Source organism: Pistacia vera, unplaced genomic scaffold (genome assembly GCF_008641045.1).
Source record: "Pistacia vera cultivar Batoury unplaced genomic scaffold, PisVer_v2 Contig144, whole genome shotgun sequence".
Lineage (NCBI taxonomy): Eukaryota > Viridiplantae > Streptophyta > Magnoliopsida > Sapindales > Anacardiaceae > Pistacia > Pistacia vera.
The window spans coordinates 501,801-526,130 of NW_022195510.1; the positions used below are offsets into that span (position 1 = coordinate 501,801).

The following is a 24,330-nucleotide window of genomic DNA, read 5'->3' on the forward strand; positions in this document are numbered from 1 at the left end:
TTCGCAGAATATTTGTTAATATGTTATATGGCTGCGTCTACTCAGTTAACACGTCATTCAGTGCAAAATTTTTATGCAAGTCTTCGGTGTTCGTAGCATTATTGTTAACCGATTTAAGGGTACAAACGTAACATAAACTTAACAAAAACATTTATCAGATATACAATTAAAAATCTGAATTTTATAAATATATATATATATATTTCTGAGAAAATATTGAAGTAGTCATTATAAAAAATTAATTTTTAATCAAGCATAAGAAAATGACATCTCACGGCTGGAAGATGCCGTCAATCTCGATTATGTATTCTCCCGTGATTCTGACTAGCCTTTCAGAAAGACATTTTGTTTGAAATTAAAATTCATTAACACCGTTACAATTGCGGAAGTTCACTAATCCAAGTTTCCTTTAAAAAAAATTTAAGTTACATTCACAGCTGTTTGTTTAGGAGGGAATTTATAATTTCAAACGCTCGGCCATTGAAGATGTGGTTTGACATTTTTTTTTTCAAAGTCGGAAGAAACTTCGAGGAATGGTCCGCTTACGATGTTAAATTTCATTTACACCCCCAAAATAAGGTCAAACAATCAGTTTCCTTAACCTTCAACTCGTTGCTTCCACAGGAAGACAGATCCATTGACGTGCTGATTGCAGTATTTAAGCAGGTTTGTTTACAGATTAGTTAGAGAGAGCAGAGATGGGGCTGAGTTTCACAAAGCTGTTCGGTAGTTTTTTTCCTAAGCAGGAGATACGAATTGTGATGATGGGACTGGATGCAGCCGGTAAAACCACCATTTTGTACAAGCTTAAGCTTGGACAGGTCGTCTCTACCGTCGTTACCGTCGGTCAGTTCACTTTCTACATTCTTACTCTCAGATGCCTTCTTTGTGTATGCATTATGATTATTTGGTTCTACTTATTAATTAATGTGATCAATGCCTTTTACGCCTGACTCTTTTGGGGTGAATTTTCATTTACCTCCCATAAGCTGTTTTGGTCTAGTGACAGGGGTACATTTTTTGTTAGGAATTTAGCACATAGACCTTTCCTTGCAGAGGGATCTCCTTTGTTTGTAAGGGAGGTATATGACAGATTTTTCGTACATAGAGACTTTTGAAAAAAAAAAAAAAAAAAAAAAAAAAGAAGTCAGAACTAATGATGTTTGCTGGTTTCTTAGCAAAACTAATAGAATGAAGTTTTCTTTTTCTTTTTCTTTTTTTGTGGTTATTTAATATCTTGATTATGTTCTCATTTCTCTTAGCGAAGTGTTTATGGGAATTTGCTCTTGTTTATAATTGAGTTGTGGATTTCAATGGATGTATTGGACAGACTTCATGTGTAACTTAGCATATTTACTTCTGAATATATAAATATATATGTAGGTGGGTCTATATCTATGTTTTTCTGTGGCACATGTAAATGTATTTAAACTTGTTATGGCATCATGAAGTTTAAAGACTTTGCAAATAGCCGATTCCCGTAAAGTAACAGTGATGTTAAGAATGTCCCGGGTGTGTTTTTCATTTTGAGATGTTACATTTCCTGACTCCTGTGATTGGGGAAAGGAAACTAGCTTCCTTTTTGTTAATGAGGAGTTGTTCCTTTGGGTTGGTTGAACTGATGTTTGGTGATCTTTTTATCTATAATATAGCAGCTATATATGTATGATAGTGATTGGCAAAGAACTATTGGCTGCAGGATTTAATGTGGAGATGGTGGAATACATGAACATCAACTTCTCTGTTATGGATGTTGGTGGTCAAGGCAAGGTATGGATATTTCAAAAATGTAATGGTGGAAGGTTGTCAAAACTAGTTTGATCTATACTGCATGTTTTGAAGTGCTTATGTCTTTGTTTCGTAATTTTGCCTCATATCTTCTCCAGTTCATGGATATGAACACTGGGATTTATATATCTGAAAAATATGTGGAATTCTGTTATGGATGTTGTTTTGAAGTGCTTACGTTTTGTTATAGTTTACATTGATTGTTGTCAGGGTACTGTGAAATCCAAGTGTTTTTGCTACACGTGACATCATTATAATAGATTTTTTTCGGGTATGCTATTTTGTTTTAATTAAATATGCAACCAATGTTATTTCCTTCAAATGCAGACCCGCCCTTTATGGAGGCACTATTTCCAAAATGCTCGGTGCCTTATTTTTGTCATAGATAGCAATGACAGGGATAGAGTTGATGATGCAAGGAATGAATTACAACTGATGTTGCAAGAGGTATTCAACCATTTTCTTATCTTTCTGACTGTTCTAGTTTTTTGCTTGTTACTTTCTTCTTGTTTTGTTATAGAATTCTTACTGCTCCACATTTTAATTATTATTACTTCGGATAATTGATACTTTAATGTTACTATTTTTTAGTGTCCATAAGCTCCCACCTATCTAGCTGCTCAGTGATTGTTGAGTATGATTACAAGGATCAAACATCAGAAATTCTTTTGCCAAAGTTTCTATAACACAATCTATTATCATCTTGGTTTCAGGATGAATTAAGAGATGCTTTATTGCTAGTATTTGCCAACAAACAAGATCTTCCAAATGCAATGAATACCGCAGAAATAACTAACAAGCTTGGTCTTCACTCTCTTGGCCAGCGAAGATGGTAAAATGCCTTTCTGGCTTTGAACATTTTTATTTCAGTATTCATATTTTTTTCAATCAGTTAGATGAATGGACAGCGTGTCAAGGTAATTAGAAAACTGTATTTAACAGCCATATGAGGACTTAACACTACCATGCCCTTCTATCTTTTGTTAACCACTTAAACGACAAAAAATTCTGTAGTACTGAAATAGAATTGAGATGATTGGAATTCGTTATATAAGAAATTTAAAGAGATTTGTTTGGGATTTATAAACATTATATTGACATGATGTTGATAGCGCAGGCATATCCAGGGCACATCTGCAATCTCCGGAGAGGGTCTTCATGAGGGGTTTGATTGGCTCTGCACAACATTGCTAGGAGAAGGAGAACAAGCACGTGAACAAAAGTAGAAGAGGTAACAAGATCTGAAATTTAGCATAAATTTACAGAATAACAATGCATCTTCGCTAGGTGATTGCCCCCAGAAAGCCTGTTAATGTTATAAAAATAATAATGTATTAAGATTTTTCTTTTCTGTTTGAAACTTTTTCTTTTCTGCAGGCACAAGGAAGTTCAAGATTTTAATTCATCGATTAGATTTTCATTGTGAATCCCAGCTCTAAAGAGGATGTTTTCCCTCTTGTCTGGTTATGGAATATAAAAATATTGATTTGTGTGATTGCTACTTTAGCTATAAACTTATGTAATTATGAAATAAATTTCTCATGTATTATGGTGCTACTGTATATGTTCTGGAGCTTAATTATTGAGTTATGGATCACTAATAACTACTGAATTGGTTCATGGAACTATACTTTAGACATCACAAATCTATCATGAACCCAAATTTTAACAAATACCACAATCTATTTATAAATAGTAGGGTGTCTCAAAACTTAAATTCAAATCCGTCCAAATCCATCTTTCAATCAATCTATCCAACAAACAGAACTAAATTTGATTTAACATTCAAAATCCAACGCCTGAGACGTTGATTGAGAGTTATGAGAATGTGTTAATTTACAATCCATTCTATGATTCGGATTGATTCATATTCACCAAAATTCATCCTTAATAAAATAATTTAAAAAATAAATTAACAAAAAGAGAATTAAAGGTAGGAATGAGAAAAAAATAAAACAAAACAGCAGGAAGTTCAAGGTACCAACAATCTGCTGATTAGACCAGACAGAACTAAGTTCTAACACTTGAAAAAGATAGTAAGCATATAAAGTAAGTATTTGTGAATACCTGAACATCGGCATAGATTCCAGGAAAGGATAGGCAACCCTCATTAAAAAGCACCTTTTTCTTTGAATACTTTTTAACTCTTGGATTAATGAGAACAATTTCCTCCCCTTCACCACACTCACCACTGGATTAAACACCATAAGTTCTACATTCATTCCTACTTGGGGTGCTGAGAGCCCTGTGCCATCAGTTCTGTTAAAAAGGAAGCCAACAACAATTGTTCACTCTCCTGTAAATAGCCAGGACCTTTGTAAGCATCCGACAGTAGAAACACCTCAATCTTAGAATCATATGACTTCCAATTAGCAAACAGAACTAGTACATGATCTATGGGACTTCTTGAAAAACTTGATAGTCAAGCCAATGTCTAAAAACACCACTACCCAAAAACTCAGTAGCTATAGCTGAAGTCAAGTATCCTTCCTCCAAATGGTTGGCTTAACTCCAATAATGCTCTAGTTAGATTAGAAAGCAATGCATATATTTGAAAGAAAATTCACTCCTTGTAATCATATATGCTAATCTTCTTAATTACTTAACATTATATATTCGCTAAAAGGTTGCAATAAATTCAAACTAGGAACACAAAATGCCACAAATGAACTACAAAACCACTAATTCAAAATTTTAAGTCTTATCTCATTCACAAGGATCTTCCTAGTATACCAGGTCAACAACATTACTTCAACATAAAACTTGTAGCCTCACACGTCAAGCTTATAATATCTACAAGTAAAATTGTTACTGTATTTAATATCATTAAGAGTGTAACTCATAAATAGCAAAACATTCGTCAAGCTCATGTGTAAAACAGAGAACAAGAAAAAAGCTCACTTATACATAACGTCGAACATCTCATCGATTAATTTCTTCAAATTATCGTCAAACGTGACAATTCTTTTGTTTCTGGCTCTCAATATCGGGTCCGGATACTTCACAATTTTCAGTGGCGGTTCAAAATGAAGATCAGCCGCTGAAAAGAAAAGAGAAAATTATGAGCCTAAACTTAAAAACTATAAAGAAGAAAAAGAGATTTAAGAGTGAGAACAGTGAGGTTTGCTTACGAGAAGAGACTAGGTCTTCTTTGAGCGATAAGGAACCTTCGCGGCGCTTGGCCTGGGCGAGAACCAGAGCTTGGTCCGGCCAATGGAGGAGAAGAAGCGAGCAGCGGAGGAGAGACGGTTGAACCGTAGGAAAGTAGTGGAGATAGTAGTTTCGCGTTAGAGAACTGGAAGCAGAGTGTGTGATAAAGAAGACGAGTGAAGCCAAGCCGAACAAGCCATTGCTAATTTCTGTGTGTCAAAGGAAACAAGTTGAAAACTATCAAAAATAAATTATTGAAAGCTTAATTTTGAAAAAAAATGCTTATTTGAAATAATTTTCAATTACCATACACCCCCAGAGGTTAGCTCAATCAATAGCTAGGTCAGAAAGATGTCAAAAACAATATTTAACAGGTTTAAGGGTACAAACGTAACAGAAACTTAACAAAAACATTTATCAGATATACAATTAAAACTCTGAATTGTATTTCAATTATTTAATATATATAGTATTTTTAGAATTTTTTATCAAGCATAAGAAAATGACATCTCACAGCTGGAAGATGCCGTCAATCTCAATTAAGTATTTTCCCGCGATTCTGATTCTGACAAACATTTCAGATAGACATTTTGTTTGAAATTAAAATTCATTAACACCGTCACAATTGCAGAAGTTCACTAATCCAAGTTACATTCATCAGCTCTTTGTTGAGGAGGGAATTTATAATTTCAAACGGTCGGCCATTGAAGTTGTGGTTTGACATTTTTTTTTTCGAAGTCGGAAGAAACTTCGAGGAATGGTCAAACTTACGAGGTTAAATTTCATTTACACCCCCAAAATAAAGTCAAACAATCAGTTTCCTTAACCATCAACTCGTTGCTTCCACAGGAAGATAGATCCATTGACGTGTTGATTGCAATATTTAAGCAGATTTGTTGATTTTGGTTTGTTTACAGATTAGTTAGAGAGAGCAGAGATGGGGTTGAGTTTCACAAAGCTGTTCGGTCTTTTTTTTCCTAAGCAGGAAATACAAATTGTGATGATGGGACTGGGTGCAGCCGTGCAGCCGGTAAAACCACCATTTTGTACAAGCTTAAGCTTGGACAGGTCGTCTCTACCGACATTACCGTCGGTCAGTTCACTTTCTGCATTCTTACTCTCAGATGCCTTCATTGTGTATGCATTATGATTATTTGGTTCTACTTTTTAATTAATGTGATCGATGCATTTTAGGCCTGACTCTTTTGGCGTGAATTCTCATTTACCTCCGATAAGGTGTTTTGATCTAGTTTATAATTGAGTTGTGGATTCCAATGGATGTATTGGATTGACTTCATGTGTGAATTGGCATATATTTTTCTGAATATATATATATATAGGTGGGTCTATATCTTATGTTTTTCAGTGGCACATGTAAATGTATTTGTTATGGCAACATGAAGTTTAAAGACTTTGCAAATGGTCGATTCCCGTAAAGTAACAGTGATGTTAAGAGGGTTTGTTTCCACTCCGAATGTCCGGGGTGTGTCTTTCATTTTGAGATGTTACATGTTCTGTAACTGGTGAAGGAAAATTACCTTCCTTTTTGTTAATGAGGAGTTGTTTCTTTAGAGCTACTTTGGGTTGGTTGAACAGATGTTTTGTGGTCTTTTTATCTATAATATAGCAGCTATATATGTATGATAGTGATTGGCAAAGAACTACTGGCTGCAGGATTTAATGTGGAGATGGTGGAATACAAGAACATCGACTTCTCTTTTATGGATGTCGGCGGTCAAAGCAGGGCATGGGTATCTCAAGAATGTAACGATGGTCAAGTCAAGGTATGGATATCTCAAAAATGTAACGGCGGAAGGATGTCGAAAAATTGTTTGATCTATACTGCATGTTTTGAAGTGCCTTTGTCTTTTGTTTCATAATTTTTCCTCGTATCTTCTCCAGTTAATAGATATGAACATTGGGATTTATATATCTGAAAAATATGTGGAATTCTGTTATGGATTTTGCTTTGAAGTGCTTACGTTTTGTTAGAGTTTAAATTTATTGTTGTCAGGGTACTGTGAAATCCGATTATGTTTTTGCTACATGTGACATCATTATAATAGATTTTTTTTTTTTTTTTTTTTGAGGTTAAATGCTATTTTGTTTTAATTTCATATGCATCCAATGTTATTTTCCTTAAATGCAGACCCGCCCATTATGGAGCATCTATTTCCGCAAGACTCCGTGCCTTATTTTTGTCATAGATAGCAATGACAGGGAGAGAGTTGATGATGCAAGGAATGAATTACACCTGACGTTGCAAAAGGTATTACTACCTTTTTAGCTGCTCAGTGATTGTTGTCTGTTGAGTATGATTACAAGGATCAAACATCAGAAATTCTTTTGCCAAAGTTTCTGTAACACAATTTACTATTATCTTGGTTTCAGGGTGAATTAAGTGATGCTGTATTGCTAGTATTTGCCAACAAACAAGATCTGCCAAACGCAATGAGTACCACTGAAATAACTGACAAGCTTGGTCTTAACTCTCTTGGCCAGCAACGATGGTAAAATGCCTTTCTGGCTTTGAACATTTTTATTTCAGTATTCACATTTTTTTCGATCATTAGATGAATGGACAGTGTATCAAGCTAATTAAAAAACTGTACTTAACAGCCATATGAGGACATAACACTACCATCCCCTCCTATATTTTGTTAACCACTTAAACGACGAAAAATTATGTAGTTCTGAAACCTAATTGAGATGATTGGAATTAGCTTTATAAGAAATTTAAAGAGATTTGTTTGGGATTTATAAACATTACATTGACATGATGTTGATGTTGATAGTGTATTACAGGCATATCCAGGGCACATCTGCAATCTCCGGAGAGGGTCTTCAGGAGGGGTTAGATTGGATCTGCACAACAGTGCTAGGAGAAGGAGAACAAGCACATGAACAAAAGTAAAAGAGGTAACAAGATCTGAAATTTAGCATAATTTACAGAATAACAATGCATCTTCGCTAGGTGATTGCCCCCAGAAGAGCCTGTTAATGTTATAAAAATAACAATGTATTAAGATTTTTCTTTTCTGTTTGAAACTTTTGCTATTCTGCAGGCACAAGGAAGTTCAAGATTTTAATTCATCGATTAGATTTGTGGATCCCATCTCTAAAGAGGATGTTTTCCCTCTTGTCTGGTTATTGAATATAAAAATATTGATTTGTGAGATTGCTACTTCAGCTATAAACTTATGTAATTATGAAATAAATTTCTCATGCATTATGGTGCTACTGTATATTTTCTGGAGCTTAAATATTGTGTTATGGATCACTGATAACTATTGAATTGGTTCATGGAACTATACTTTAGACTAGAGTAAATGGATGATTACAAAATAATGTAAACATCACAAATCTACCATTGTTGATGCTTGATTTTGACACCAACGACTCACACGTGCGAAGTGCTAAGCGAACTTAGAAATCACACGTGATAAGGAAACATGAAATGAAACAATGAATGAGAAACAATATTTAAAGTGGTTCGGATGCTCAAAAGCGAATCCTACGTCCACTGCTATTGTATTAATAGATAGGTAAAATCAGGTCACGCGCGGCAAGTTGAGTTATAATCCAGAGATAATATAAAAAGAGAAAGAGAATGTGTAAGCTATTTTAGATTAAAATTAGCCAATCCCGTAAATGAGAGGGGTGTCCTCTATTTATAGTGGGAGAGTTCAAGGTAATGATTACAAGTCTGCAAGTGGGTAGGTGTCGTGCAAATCTTTCTTTGCGTCCCATTAGTTATCTGCACGAGGAATATCCTCAAATTGCATAGGGCTCGGGCAGGTGGATAATCCCTAACCACTCACAAGCATGGCACTCACCTGCTGCACTGACAAAAACCATACCTCTTCCGTCACAGCACGACGTGGCAGCGCCTAGACAGCACAAAACCTTCCTGAACCCTGATTGGCTCTTGCTGACAAGAGTTCACGTCAGCCCTAACTTTTTAGGCATAACAGAAGTCCCCCAGTTTTTAAGGTTTAAGGATTGAACCTTGAGAACTTCATAATTATTCTGCGACTTGACTTGTCTCGAAAGACGCTTGGTCGAGCTAACTGAGCTGCAAGGAGGTTGCAGCACATGTCTCTAAGGGTAGTACAAGCGACCTGAGGTGACCTTCTTCCACAGATTTATCAACCTGGATCAGGCCCCACTAAGTGTCGTATCGATGTGTTTCAAATCGCGACCTTAGAATACTTAGCATATTTTTATGACAAGAAATCACATTGTCTCGAAATTGATACGCGGCGAAGAGTGTTCTGCCCAAATGACCTCTTCAGATATTATTCGTTGCGCTTGATAGCTAATTCGTTTAATAAAATAATATTTATTCTGACAGACGTGTCTAGTGCGCAATAAGTGTCAGCCATGCACATTAAATGAAAGTCATGCTGAAATGACATTCCCTTTCAGAGCATTAAATGCGCATGAGGGCGCATTTAATGTGGAGGAGATAATCGAGTCGTCGCTTGGTTGTTCCAATGGAGGGAAGCATCGATTGACATTCTCGAAGCGTGGTGGCTACTTCTTCTCGCGAGTTGATGACACATGGTCACAATCAATGGCGAGAAACGTATTCTGCCCAAGCGTCGCTTACCTTATGGAAATCAATTGTCGCTTCCTCCCCCTATAAAACCCCAGGCTTGCCTTAAGCTTTGTCACAAAACTCATACTTTCAAAGAAAGAACAAAGCTCTCACGAAACTAGTCTCCCCATTTTCCAGTTGGTGCGCACCTTTTGTTTATGGCAGAAAGTCCGTTCCCCGCAACCAAAAGGTAATGAGGATTTCTCCTTTACTTTTCTTTTACTGTTTTGTTGATAGCTTGTCTTGACGATAATGGTGTGTGTGAACTGTTTGGTAAACCTTTGTGGTGCGTGTTTACGGGCAGTTGTGAGGAGAATGTTTTTTCTTTCATAAAGAGTAAGAATGTAGGGCACGATTCCTTGGAGGTGGTCCTTAAGGGTTTTTAGGGTTTTTTCTAGGGTTTAAGGAATGTACATTAGGGTTTCTTCATCGTCATACGAAATATTGTACGAAGACTGAGTTATCTCTGCGTGTCGCCCTTTTTTTAGACCTTAGAAGCAATGGATGTCTCAACGACCAGGACAATCGAAGGGACGAGCTCGTAGGCGCATGACACCCCAGTGGGTCCCGTGCAAGAGATTCTATCAATGGTCACCCGAGATGAGATACAAAAGGCAGTGGACTAATACACACTTAGCGTGGATGTCTACCAGCACAGAACGTATACAGCTCGAAATCCCCCAAAGGGAATGGCCGCAATCTCCAAGGCGATTTTCAAATACGGGGTGTTGATATCTTTTCACCCCTTCATTAGGTCGATCCTCGATCACTCCGAGGTCGCACCATTGCAGTTGACGCCCAATGGGTATATGATAGTTGTTGCTATGTATAACGCATGTGGTGAGAATGTCCTTAGCCAGTTGACTGCACTAGAGCTTACATGCTCCTATTACCTAAAGAAGAGCAAGGACAAAGACTCATTTTACCTCTCGAAGTGATAAATGATCAAGGGAGGCATATTTGGTTACCCCAGTAATGTTGGGGCCTATGAAGCCAAATTTTTCTTTTTTCAATAGGATGGCGTCTACCAGTTTAGGGAACCGAGTAGGTTTTCCCTTCTTTTACTTTGCGAATTTTTTCTTTTCCTTCAGTCTTTGTTTTCTAACAAACTTTTCCGTCTCTTCGCAGGAAATAAGATGACCAGGTTGACGACTCTGACTGATTTCAACCAGATCGTAGCATTCAGTAATCTGCCTGAGTAAAGTCGCGACGCGAGACTACTCGTGACTACCGCTAACCTGAGGAAATACGGTTTCTTCAATTCTTAAGCGTCTTTGGAACCCTTAGTTCGTAAGTGTCCGCGTACTTTTAGAAATTCTTTCTTTTGCATGCATGGAGCTTTTACACTAATCATGCTTTCATGCAGTGACCATGCCACCTAGAGTCCTGAGACCGACGACAAGGACCAAGGGGTTTGTGTTTCCCCGGGTAGCCCCGACTAAGCCAGCCGAGGCGATCCCTGGCGATACCCCTGTCGGAGGGACACAAGTGGGTACGCAAACACCCACAAAGCGACCAGGGGAAACTTCCCAGCCCGCGGCTACTCACGCCCCCAAGCAGAAAACCATAGGCCAAAAAACTAAGAAGAGAAAGCAGTAGCGGGCTAAGGAATCAGAGTTCGAGCCAGAGGGCTCAAGGGTGCAACCCAGGAGGTCGCAGCCTTACTAGGCCTCTTGCTCGGGGGCGACCCCGGGGCCCGCACTTGGCATTTCTATAGTCTCGGAGCGCTCGCGCAAAGGACAAGGGGAGGCCACAGTCCCTAGAAGGAGAGCGGGCAAAGAGCCGGTTGGCGAGATGCTAGTTCCTTCAAGGGCTGATACACTTGTGTTGGACTCTATGGGACAACTTCCGGAACAACTGCAGCCGGTGGTGTATACGCTGTTGGAGTGCCAACTTGTTACGGCTTTTGAAGAGTTGTGGCCTCTCGACCTGCGGACCTGATTACTACAATGCTCTAGCTGCAGAGCCAAGTAAGGCAACTCGTCTTCGTCGAAGATTTCCCAATATTGGTTGGTTTTTATACCCTTTATGTTTTTCAGAATAATGGAGTTTAACCTTTTTTTCCTTTCTCACGCAATCTCTGCTCGCCCTACACTTGGCTCAACAAAAGACCAACCTGGACTCTGCTGGGGGGCTCCATAAGCTGAGGGAAGAAAATGCGAAGTTGAAGTAGGACCTAGCGACTGTGGACACAGAGGCAAAGGCATATCACATTCGGGCGAACCAATACCTATTAGAGAGGAACTTTGCCCTTCATACAGTAGAGTTCTAGAAGGCTAAGTTCAAAAAGAGAGGCAAAAAGATCAAGGAGCTCCAGAGGACAGTGGCTAGACTCACCAAAGAGTATGGCAAGAAAGAGCCAGAGCTACAAGCAAACTCCGAACGGGCCATAAAGGCAGAGGAAGAAAGAGCTCGGTTGTGGGAAAACATCGAGAAGTAAAAGAGAGCACTGGAGGCGAACCTCAAATTTTCCCAAGGGCGGGTCGCTTCATTAACTGATCAGATGAAGTGGCAAAGCCTGGAAATTGAGAGGAAGGTCACCGACTGGGCGATTCAGGCCATCTATAGCTTATGGCCAAGGAACCCGGGGATGGACCTTACCGACCTCCCAATCGAATACCAGAACATCTTTACTTCCATGGCAGACGTTGATGATGACATCGAGGAGAAGGAGGGACAAGAGCCTCCTCCAGAGGCTGATCAGTCGGAGGAATACATCCTAGAGGACCTAGCAGCTGACCGGGTGGTCAGCGACCAACCAGGGGATACCGAGGTCGCACCTGCAGGGCTTGGAGGTAGACACTAGTGATCGCTTCTTCTTGCCTCTGCACAGCCTTGCTTTATTTTTGCATTTCCTAATTCTCTCTGTACTTGCCTCTGTTACATTATAAATAAAATAAATATTTTTTAGCCATTTGTGATAGCACTTATAATGTTGGGTACTTCACAAGACTAATGTTACATGTGCGAACAGAAAGCTTGTAAAAACATTGCAACAAACAAGATCATACAAGACAAATTTGCTTAAGAGCGATCTTATTTACAAAGTTTACAAGGAAATGAAAAATTACGAGTAAGTTTGAAATTACTAGTAATAGAGGCGAAAATGCTCAGCATTCCAAGCTCGCGGTACTTCGAAACCGTTGAGTCCTTTGAGGTGATACGTCCTTGGTCCTAATACCCCCGTGCTCGGTTTCCTCATACAGAAAATGACTTCTTTCATAACTAGGTCGCCGACTTGAAAGTCTCTTCTCCTGACCTTGGAGTCGAAGAACCTTTTTACGTGCTGCTGGTAGGATGTTATCCTTAACTGAGTCTTGTCGTAGTGTTCTTCAACTAAGTCCAAACTTGCACGCCGAAGTGCTTTATTGTTTGTTTCAATGAATAGGTCTCTCCGAAGTAAACCAATCCCTACTTCCACTGGGACCATAGCCTCGCAACCATAAGCTAGCGAGAATGGCGTTTCTGAAGTAGAGGTTCTCGGAGTTGTTTTATAAGCCCATAGAACTTTTGGGAGGTCGTCGACCCAATTACCCTTGGCAGCGCCAAGCTTAGCCTTCAAAGTGTGTTTAATGGTCTTGTTGACAGCTTCAACCTGACCATTGGCTTATGGTCTTGTGACTGAGGCAAACTTTTTATGGATCCCCAATTCATCACAAAACTGCTTGAATTCCTCATTGTCGAACTGCTTCCCATTATCAGAGATGAGTGTATGAGGAATTCCGTAGTGGCATACTATATTTTTTAAGACGAAGTCTTTGAGTTTCTTGGTGGTGATCGTGGCCAATGGTTTAGCCTCGACCCATTTGGTGAAGTAATCCATTGCGACCACAGCATACTTGACTCCTTTATTTCCGGCTGGCATGGACCCAATAAGATCAATTCCCCACATGGAGAATGGCCAAGGGCTGGTCATGGTTATCAACTGATGGGAAGGAACTCGCGGTATGTTCACGAACTGTTGGTACTTGTCACACTTTTTTACAAAGTTAAAAGTGTCTTCTTGAAGTAGGGGCCAGTAATACCCTTGGCGGACAATTTTGTTGGCGAGGGATCATGTGGCAGTGTGACTACCGCAGATCTCTTCATGTATCTCCCTCATGACATAGTCTACTTCCTCATCGGTTACACATCAGAGGAAAGGGGCACTAAACCCTCGCTTGTACAACTAATCTCCTGTAAATGTGTAACGAGCAACTCTAGTGCATAGGATTTTTGCCTTAATCTTGTCATTGGGCAAAGTCTTATCTCGGAGATACTGAATAATTGGAGTCATCCAAGAAATTGACTCTGTTATAGCCACGACCTGCTCGGGTGAGCTGATACTAGGAATCTCTATGTATCGAACAGTAATACTTTTCGACGCATCTCAGTCTAACGACGAGACTATTCGTGCCAAGACATCTGTGACAGAGTTACTGTCTCTAGGAATCTATCTGATCGTGAAGTGCTTGAAAGACTGGTGTGCTGTCATAGACAACCAAAATTAAAACCTAAAAACACATGTAGTAGTGTGAGTAAGGATCGTTCCCACGGAGAGTGTCTAACCGAATTTTATGTTATGTGAACAAGGCTGGGGGGGTTTGAGTAAAATAGAAACAATTTCAGTTAGAAAACAATTCAAATTAAATTATCGAAATCAATCAAAATAACGAACCTTGGTCTAAGTCAACATCCACCATCGGAATCTTACAACTGATCATCGATACAAGTATAAATCAATTGTTACATTGAGTATTCACCATTGAAACTATTTTCCTATCTCTCCTTAGTTGTAATTAATTAGGAAACAAGCGATCTAATTAGCCTTACTACTAAACAACCCTAGACAAGCACTAAAGGTTTAATCTAGTAGCAGCTTTAAGGGCTAGAGAAATCGATGAAGCTGAACAACACAAACACAAGCGGTTGTATTTAATTTAGTTGAATGTTCTTCTTAAGATTTAATGATTCCTAACGCAGCAAATTCTTAAACCTTAATTACTCACAAGTTAGATGGATCAAACAATTACGGATTTGATATCTAACTTAGCAGTAGATTGCAACAAATAATACACTAGTAGGCCTCCTAGTAATTAAATGAAACAATCATGAAAATAGGCATAGAAGAACATCCAATACTCAAAACATAGATTGAACACTAAAAAAAACAGATTAGATCTCACAATTTTATTGATTCTGAGGCCTCCGTTTCCTTCGACCAAGTTCTGAAAGTTTTAGCCGCTCATGGCCATAATCAAAACTCAAAAGAGAAAAATTGCAGGAGAAGAAAGAGAGGCATGTGTATCCCCCCTAATTTGATCTCTCTACCCTATTTAAAATATCCAATTCAAGTCTTTGAATTCTACTCAATCTCTTAAAAATATTTTAATATCCTAAAATAACATTTATCCTAATCTGATTAATTGAAAATAAAATAAAGTGCTAATGTAAAATAGGAAAGTTTTGTTTCTAGCTGTAACTTGCGTGCAATAGCTCTTCAAAACTTCCAATAATAAACTGCCTAATTGACTCGCATGATAGGGTAGAATGTTCCAAAACGTCAGTAGTGCAGATGCGTCAAATGCAAGCTCGATTACAACCTTGATGCAGCGAGTATCTCTCTAAACTCAAAACATGAAAGTTGTAGATCTCTTTCTTAGGGTTCCACAACATTTTCAATCATCTCAATCGGAGCTCAGATGAGAGAGTCATGGCCAGATTACGAAGTGATGTTGAAACTGTCTGAATTCACCTAATTTGTTCCGTTTTGCATTTAACTCCTCCATTTGCATCCTAAATCAAAATAGAATAATAATGAGTACATTTAAACAACAAATAAGTATAAAATACTAGACATTAAAGGGGGGGTAAATATGATATTTTGCATTCTCATCAAAAAAGACTCGAGTGCAGCCTTAGCTTTCTTCAGATAACTGATCATGTTTTCTTCTTTGGCTTGATATTCTCCCAAAATCTGATTGACAAACAGTTGGGAGTCACTGTGAATACTGATCGTGCTTGACCCCATTTCTTTTGCCAATCGTAGGCCGACGAGTAGCGCTTCATATTCGGCCTCGTTGTTCGTGGTGATAAGTTGCATAATTTGAGTGTTTTTAGGGTTGTTTTGATGTTAGTTTAGTTAACTTCTCATTTGTTTCCTTTGTTTTGATGTTTGTTTTTGTTAAGTTTGAGATATGAATGGTTACCTATTGATTTGTATAACTTTTGTGTTTTTTAGGCTTTGATTGAGTAGATTAAAGTATTGGAATGAAATTGGGACTTAAAGCTTGAAGAAGTTAAGATAACCTAACATTCTTGAAGGCCACGGCCATGCTTTGGTAGTTCACCATGGCCATGGTGCTGGAACAAAGAGAAAACAAAGAGACCAGGAAGCACCATGGCCTAGCTGTGGTGACTTAAATTTGGCCACGACCAGGGTTGTGGCAGAAACTACTAAGGCATTTTTATCATTTTTTCTTTCCTTTTTCACTTAGGACTCTTTTGGGTATTTAAGTGTAATTGAGATCAGTTCTAAAGGGACGAATTTTGCATATTTTTGAGAGGAGATGACTCATTCTTAGGGCTTGAAGACTGAAGATCAGATTTAGGAGTTTGATTTTTGTTTCTTTTCAAGTTTGAATATGTTTTCTTTCTTCTCTATTTATTTCTTTGTTCTTAGGATGGAGTAAATCTCTTTTGTTAGGGGAGGATAAAACCCTAATTATGTTTTGAAAATTTTTTATTCTTAATACCAAATTTATGTTTATGAATTTGTGCAAGAGTTTAGGTTTAATGCTTTATGAATGTTGGATTGATTCAATTACCTTGATGATGTTTCGAATAGAGAAGTTAGGGTTTATTGCTTAATTCATATTCATAATTGTTTTATGGGAATAACATTGCACAACATATTAAAACTAGAAGTAATCAAATAGAGATTCTATGATTAATTTGTGGTCCATCTAATTCATAACCGAATAGGGCGAATTAGTCGTAAGGGATTGATGAATTTATGCTTCTTAATTTCAGAGTAATCGAATAGGGATATGTATTAAGTTGAATATTATGCCTGAATAAGGATAATTGGCCTTAGAAGAATCCTACCAATTCATAGCACAAACGGGTATTAAGAGTAGTTGTCAAGCATAATTAGGGGGAATCTGTACCCTGACTTCATTAATATTGCAAAGTCCATCACATTATTTATTTGTTTGATTTAGTTATTTTTAATCCATTACTTTTACACTCTAAGATTTCGTTTTCTCAAATAACGTGTAGGTAGTTTTAGGTAATTACAAATATTCGCTTTGATCTCTATGGGATGATACTCAAACTCATCACTTTATTACTTTAACACGACTAGTGCACTTGCTAAGGTTGATTTAGTCGCATCACGTGGTTTGGAACCCAAATCGAAGAATTCCATGGATTCGAGTCCCTTCAGGACTGAGGAGGAGAAGACTTGCCCCGACTCTTTTCCTGTCGGAGAAACCATCGACATAGAGGCTCCAGGTCGATAAGTTTCTAACGGTTTCCTGGGTGACTTCGATGGCTTACTGCTCGGATTCCCGGTTGGTACGAGAACTCCGAAATGAAATCAGCAACAGTCTGCCCTTTAACGGTTACCTTCGGTCTATAATGTAGATCGAACTAACTTAGTTCCATTGCCAATTTGAGTAACTTACCCGAAGCCTCTGACTTCTGAAGAACTTGCCTAAGCGGATAGTTGGTCAAGACATGGATTATGTGGGCATGAGAGTAGGGTCGTAGCTTTCTGGAGGCGATCAACAGGGCATAAGCTAATCGCTTCATTTCTAGATACTGTATTTTGGCGTCCAATAGTCGCTTGCTTGCGTAATATATCGGCCATTGGACTCTGCTTTCCTCTCGAATGAGAGCTGCACTGACCGCATGCTGAGAAACTTATAGGTACTAGAGTAGAATTTCCTCGGGGAGAGGCTTAGACAAGAGATGTGGCTTTCCGAGGTGCTTTTTTATGCTCTGAAAAGCCTGCTTGCACTCTAGAGTCCATTCGAACTTTTTGTTGGCCTTAAGTATATTGAAAAATGGCAAGCAGCGATTTATTGCCCTTGATATGAAGCGACTGAGAGCCGTTATTCTCCTATTTAAACTCTAAACCTGTTTTTGGTTTGTCGAGCTTTTCATATCAAGGAAAGCTTCGATCTTCTCGGGTTGATTTCTATCCCCCTCTGGTTAACCATATACCCCAGGAACTTTCCCGAGGATACTCTGAATGAGCACTTGAGAGGATTGAGCTTCATTTTGTACCTTCGGAGTACGTTGACCATCTCAGCGAGATGTGCTATGTGATCTGAAGCGAAATGCAACTTGACCAGCGTGTCATCAACATAGACTTCCATCGATTTTTCGATTTGCTTGGAAAATATTTGGTTAGCCAGCCGCTAGTAAGTCACCCCACATTTTTTAAGCCGAAAGGCATGACCTTGTAATAATACAGCCCTTGATTTGTAACAAACGAGGTATGCTCTTCGTCCGGTGCGTACATCAGAATCTGATTATATCCCAAGTAGGCGTCCATAAAACTCAACAGCTCGTGCCTTGCCTAGAGGTGGCATCGACGAGCTGGTCAATTCTTGGCAAGGGAAAATTATCCTTTGGATAAGCTTTGTTGAGGTTAGTGAAATCAACACAAGTTAGCCACTTGCCGCTAAGCTTCTTTACCAAGATCGGATTTGTAACCCAGCTCGGGTAAAGCACCTCCGAATGAACCAATTCAAAAAGAGCTTATCTACCTCGATTTTCAAGGCAGCATAGCGTGCAGGGTCCACTGCTCTTTTCTTCTGGCAAACCAGCTTGATCGCATCATCAATATTCAGCGCATGGCATATGACATTCGAGCTGATCCCGATCATGTCAACATGAGTCCATGAGAACACGTCGACATTTTCTCTGAGGAAACTTGTTAGGGCTTTGGCAAGTTAAGGGTTGAGATTACTCCCGATTCTCAACACTCGAGTTGGCTCATTTTGATCAACTAATACCTCAGACAAATCCTCAACTGGCCCACTGTGGGGGCATTCTTGGATGCGAGGATCCATGTTATCCTCTACTAGGCCGAACTATGGCTCAATCCTACTGATCGACATTGTTTGTTCGGGGAGATCAACCGGCATTCCTCTTTAATTGCACGACATCTGCACTGCTCTTATATAGTAGTTGCGAGATTCGCATTGAGATCCGCTTACTTCCCCTATCCCCGTCGAGGTAGGGAACTTCATTTTCAGATGGTAGATAGAGGTGACTGCCTTGAAATTTCTCAGTAGAGGTCATCCCAAAATTCCATTGAAGGCGAACGGACAGTCTACTACCAAAAATTCTGTTATTTTGGTCATTTCATCGATTTCTCCCAACGTGACCAAGAGCGAGATCATTCCTCTAGGAATCAAATGATCCTCGATAAAATCATAAAAGGGGATGGAGGCAGGGTTCAGGTCTGCCTCTTCCAGTTGCATTTTTTCGAAAGCTTACTGAAACAGGATATGCTCGGCGCTTCCATTGTCCACCAACATTCTGTGGATTTCACACCGACCTATTTCAGGCGCGATGACGAGAGCATCCCCATGGAGATGATGCAATCGCACCGCATCTTTCTCAGAGAAGGTGATTTTCTCTTCTCTGTGAACCTTAGCGGGCCGTGCTCATTACACTCACGGGGTCATGATGGGCTTCTCGAGCATACCTCTCCTGGGCACCTCGAGAATTCTCCATGAGGTGTCGTCCTCCGAAGATGATCCCCATGCAATAGAGTCATTTGTAACCTCTTCCCTGGTTCTTCTTGATCTTTCTCCCGAATGGGAGTTGAGCCATTAATATATTCCTTGAAGTGCCCCTGCTTGATGAGGTCTTCGATTGCCTGCTTGAGAGCTCGACACTTATCGGTGTGATGCACATTATCCCTATGGTAGCGATAGTACTTTTTATTGTTTCTAGCTGAGGAAGGATTCTTCATGGGTTCTAGCTCTCCAAGCAAGTTGGTCTCCTCTAACTTATATAGAATAGTCGATACTGAGGCGTTCAGATGAGTGTATTGATTCTTGTCGCGATCGCGACAAGGAACAGGGGCATAAGATTTCTTAGGCTCAAACCGCTATTTCTTTCCTTTCCACTGATTGTCATTAGCCCATCTACAATCAGTCCTCATATTCTCCCTCTGGTTGGGAGCACTACTCGAGGAATCGGGGTCGTGGCAATTAAGAGCGGCCACGAAATTTTTAATTCGAATGTATTTTTCGGTGAGGTTGTAGAAGCGAGTGAGGGAAACATCATCCTCGGATTATAGTTCCTTCCACAAATCTGTCTACGGGTGAACTCCCGCGATAATGAGAGTCCGAACGGACTCTTTGGGAGTATGAGCCACTTTGTGGAGTTCCTTGTGGAATCTGTCTATGTAAGATTGGAGGGATCCATCCCTCTCTTGTCGTATGTTGCATATTGCTCAGGTAGCTCAACAGCAATGAGAACTTCCTGTTCGCCTGGAAGTGTCTCAAGAACGACGAGCTCATTTGAGGCCATGAGCTGACTGATCCCGCGGGAAGCGACCTAAACCAGCATTTGGCATGGGCAGTCAAGGTTATTACTAAGCAAAAATATTTGGCCAAGTCAGAGACTTTGTGGAGTTTCATGAGGTCGTTGAACTCGTACAGGTGATCCTACGGGTCTAAGTTCCCATTGAATGCCCACATGTCAGGCATTTTGAATCTTGATGGGAGAGAAGCAGCTAACATTGCTAGAGAAAAGGGAGATGCCTCTACGACCTTCCCACGCTCATTCTACTGAGCCTTAAGCTGATCCAACGCTCACTATAGTTCCTCAATCTGAGACAGTGAAGCTGCTTGGGGATCACTTTCCGCAACGTGGGTTCGACCCTCACCGTTGCGGTTGAGAAAAGACTGCAAATCGGGCTCTTCTTCGACTCAGTTGGAAGCTCCGACAAATCTTGACACACGTTGGCTAGAGCCGTGTAATGGCATTGAGTGATTCAGAGAATTTTCCCGATCTCCACGGTGGTCCGAACCGACCTGCGGATGACGGGGATTTCCCGCATGACAATGGTTGAGGTCGTTATTTCAGCGATACTAGGAGTCTCCCCTCTTTTCACTTTTGTGGGAGTGCCCATGCGACGTGGCGTGGGACGGTCCATGTTGTGACATGTCGCTGAGTCGTAGTGCCACGGGTATTCTACCTGTTGTGCAACTGGTGTTCGCTAGTTCCTAGGAGCCCTCTGGTTCATTGTTTGCCACTTGCTTTCCCCTTCTTTGGCACACTGCAATGCGCACAGTATGAGCTTTAGCCCTTTTCCACGCTTTCACGCGATCTATAGGCGTTTTTGGCAGTGGCACCGCCTTATTGGATTCTGGTGGCACAACCCGATCCAAACGGTCTAGCCTTTGTGTAACCATTTGGAGAGTATTATTGAACCTCTCTAGGTAACTCTTGACGGTTGGGTCGAGCCGTGAGCTTGAAGGAATATTCGTTACGATACTCTGTTGAACTGGTGGCACTTTGGGGAAGTGTCCTCTTGTACCTAGGGGATTTCCTTATTGTCATAGTCGGTTCACTCAAGTTCGAAACTACGAGCCATTTGCTGATTGGTATGACCAATTAGTCAGAGATTTCTGATGAAGAGCAGTGTAATGACTTCTTTCTACTAGTATACTTTAGAAATAATACGATGAAAACATACATACTTAGCATATGAAAAGTAGTTAGGCCCAAATTTTTCTTTACTTATAAAATATAATTCTTTACTTATACCAATATAACATGTACAAAAACTATAGCAATGGTGGACAGTGATGCCATTTCTCTCCGCTTTTTGACGTCCATCCGACCGCTTCTCACCTATTTCCTGTAAAACATGGAAAAACAACGGGGTGAGCATAAAAATGCTCAATAAGTAAATCCTCTTCTCTTCTATCCACGCACCTTTCTCTTGATTCTTTCCTTACTTAATTCTTTTCTTCTTCATTCTTTCTTAGTTCTTGCTCTTTTCTTTCTTTGTTTCTAGTTCTCACTGTTCTTTTCTTTCTTTCTCATTTTTTCTGTTCTTTCTTTCTCTCTGTGCTTTCTTTCTATTCTTTCTATGCTTTCTTCCTGTTCTTTCTATGCTTTTTACTCTTTCTTTCTCTTCTTTCTATTCTTACTAACCAATCATGGTAACATGCATGAATGCAATGCACATGCAACAATGCATAGAAATGCATTTTCTTTCTTCTTTTCTATATCTTATTCTGTTTCTTTTCTTTTCTTTTCTTTTCTTTCTTGCTCAAGCTCTTCTTTTCTTTTCTTTTCTTTTCTTGTATGCTCAAGCTTTCTCATTCTTATTCTTTTTCTTTTTCTTATTCTTATTCTTATTCTTTGCTGATCGGACTTGGTTGATGCACGGATTTGGAACCCTGGCCGTGTGAGTGAGTACAGTCCTCATCTACATGCACTCTTGCGAACTGTACAAATTCTTTCTTTCTTCTTAGGCCACTCAATTAAGGTGGCGTGCGTGTAGGAATTCTTCTTGGTATAACCCTCATCCACATACACTCTTACGGGTCGTACAAATTCTTCTTCTGCTTGTGCCGCTCACTTAAGGCAACGTGTATGTGAGAAATTCTTCTTAGCACCCACGGGTTCCCCATCGCAACAACCTATTCTTTTCTCTTCTTTAGCACTTTTCTTTCTTTAATTCTTTAATGCTTTTTTTCCTTTTTCTTTGTTATTATACATTCTTTATTCTTTCTTTAAGTTCTTATGCATATGCATTAGATGCATGTGCATGGCTCATGCTTATGTTTCTTTCTTAAGTGTAATTATGCAATGCAATTATGCTATATTGCACAAAAATAAGTTTCTCTACTTATACACAAGCTTCTCTTAGGCATTTCATCAAACATCATGCATGCATACTTTAATTCTATCTTTGGTAAATCTCTACTTCTTTCTTAAACCATCCATTCATGGAACAAAACACCTCCACAATAAATCTAAACATGGCCACGAAAAACACTTCAAAGATTCTACTCAATTTCTTTCTACATGCAACCAAACTTCACTTGGTCACCACAATCTCAACTCTTCTTCTCATGGCTCAATTCTACTTATCAAGAGTCATCTACTCATCATCATCAACATTCTCACAATCAATTTCAAACTCATAAGCATAAACATGCATACCAAATCATTTAGTTGCTTAAATCTTAACTTAGGTTGGATTTACTTACATTTGCTTGAGTTTCTCCACTAGAAGCTCTTTATCTTTGTTGGACTTGATTCTTCTCTCAAATCCTAAGCATAAACTTCATAAGAATTCCTACAAACTTAAATTAATCTCAAAGAGAACAAGAATCCTTACCTCTTGATGCTTAGGATCAAATCCTTATAGAAATCTAACCAAAAGCTCTCAAATCAACCTTAGACAATTGATGGAAAGATGAGAGAATTTGGGAGTAGAGGTGGCGTGTGGGATAAAGCAAATGAGAGGGTTTGTGTGCTTGAACCCTTAATATCTCATATAACTAAGCCTTCTTTCCCATTTTGCCCCTACACTTTCTTGAAAATTTCATCCTTATCCTTTAATTCTTTACAAATTCACCCCATTCCAAAATATTCTCAAGGAAATTTTCTTACATTTCACTCTCTACTTTTCCTGCTAAATAGGGGTAGAATGGTCACTTTACCCTTATGAAAAATTCTCTAGAAACTTCACAAAGAAAATCAGCCAGATCTTCGCCCCAGCGAAAAAATACAGAGCCTACATCGCCGCGGCGAAGTTTGCATTTCCCAAAATCCGCCAAGACTTCACCAAATTCAGGACATCCAAGCAATTCTAACAACTTACAAACTTAAACAAGGGCAACCCAACAACAATAACACATATCAAGTAAATTTAGGGCCAACAAACAACATTTAAAAGGCAAATGAACATGAATCAAAGATGTACCTCAAAGTGGATGTTACAAACGGATACTAAATCAAGCCCTCCTTTTAGCGCCAAACTGTTGATGCTTGATTTTGACACCAACGACTCACACGTGCAAAGTGCTAAGCAGACTTAGAAATCACACGTGATAAGAAAACATGAAATGAAACAATGAATAAGAAGCGATATTTGAAGTGGTTCAGATGCTCAATAGCGAATCCTACGTCCACTGTTATTGTATTAATAGATGGGTAAAATCAGGTCACGCGCGGCGAGCTGAGTTATAATATAGAGAGAATACAAAAAGAGAGAGAGAATGTGGAAGCTATTTTAGACTAAAATTAGTCAATCCCGTAAATAAGAGAGGTGTCCTCTATTTATAGTGGGAGAATCAAGGTAATGATTACAAGTCTGCAAATTGGTAGGTGCCGTGCAAATCCTTCTTTGCGTCCCATTGGTTATCTGCACGAGAAATATCCTCAAATTACGTAGGGCTCGGGTAGGTGGATAATCCCTAACCACTCACAAGTGTGGCACTCACCTGCTGCACTGACAAGAACCATACCTCTTTCATCACTACGCGACATGGCAGCGCCTGGACGACACAAAACCTTTATGAACCCTGATTGGCTCTTGCTGATGAGAGTCCACGTCAGCCCTAACTTTTCAGGTATAACAATCATGAACCCAAATTTTAACAATTACCACAATCTATTTATAAATAGTAGGGTGTCTCAAAACTGAAATTCAAATCCATCTTTCAATCAATCTATCCAACAAACAGAACTAAATTTGATTTAACATTCAAAATCCAAATCCTGAGACGTTATTTTAGAGTCATGAGAATGTGTTAATTTAC

At 39.3% G+C, this 24,330-nt stretch overlaps 1 protein-coding gene and 2 pseudogenes across 1 annotated transcript; 2 read left to right on the plus strand and 1 right to left on the minus strand.

The window, feature by feature from the left end:
* The first annotated feature begins 698 nt into the window (after positions 1-698).
* On the plus strand, positions 699-2,624 carry LOC116123700 (ADP-ribosylation factor 1-like). The gene is made up of 4 exons (XM_031409448.1): positions 699-846; positions 1,700-1,770; positions 2,116-2,235; positions 2,502-2,624. The coding sequence occupies exons 1-4, from the start codon at positions 699-701 to the stop codon at positions 2,622-2,624; spliced, it is 462 nt and encodes a 153-aa protein (XP_031265308.1).
* Positions 2,625-2,944: 320 nt separating this feature from the next.
* On the minus strand, positions 2,945-5,138 carry LOC116123676 (annotated as a pseudogene).
* A 737-nt stretch (positions 5,139-5,875) lies between these two features.
* Positions 5,876-8,144, plus strand: LOC116123677 (annotated as a pseudogene).
* The last annotated feature ends 16,186 nt before the right edge of the window (positions 8,145-24,330 follow it).

Bases quoted from the DNA above. Each gene is read 5' to 3' on its own strand.
- LOC116123700 (XM_031409448.1), top strand. From the start codon at position 699: ATGGGGCTGAGTTTCACAAAGCTGTTCGGTAGTTTTTTTCCTAAGCAG. The intron at 847-1,699 runs GTCAGTTCACTT...TATTGGCTGCAG, and splicing joins CTCTACCGTCGTTACCGTCG to GATTTAATGTGGAGATGGTG. The intron at 1,771-2,115 runs GTATGGATATTT...CTTCAAATGCAG, and splicing joins ATGTTGGTGGTCAAGGCAAG to ACCCGCCCTTTATGGAGGCA.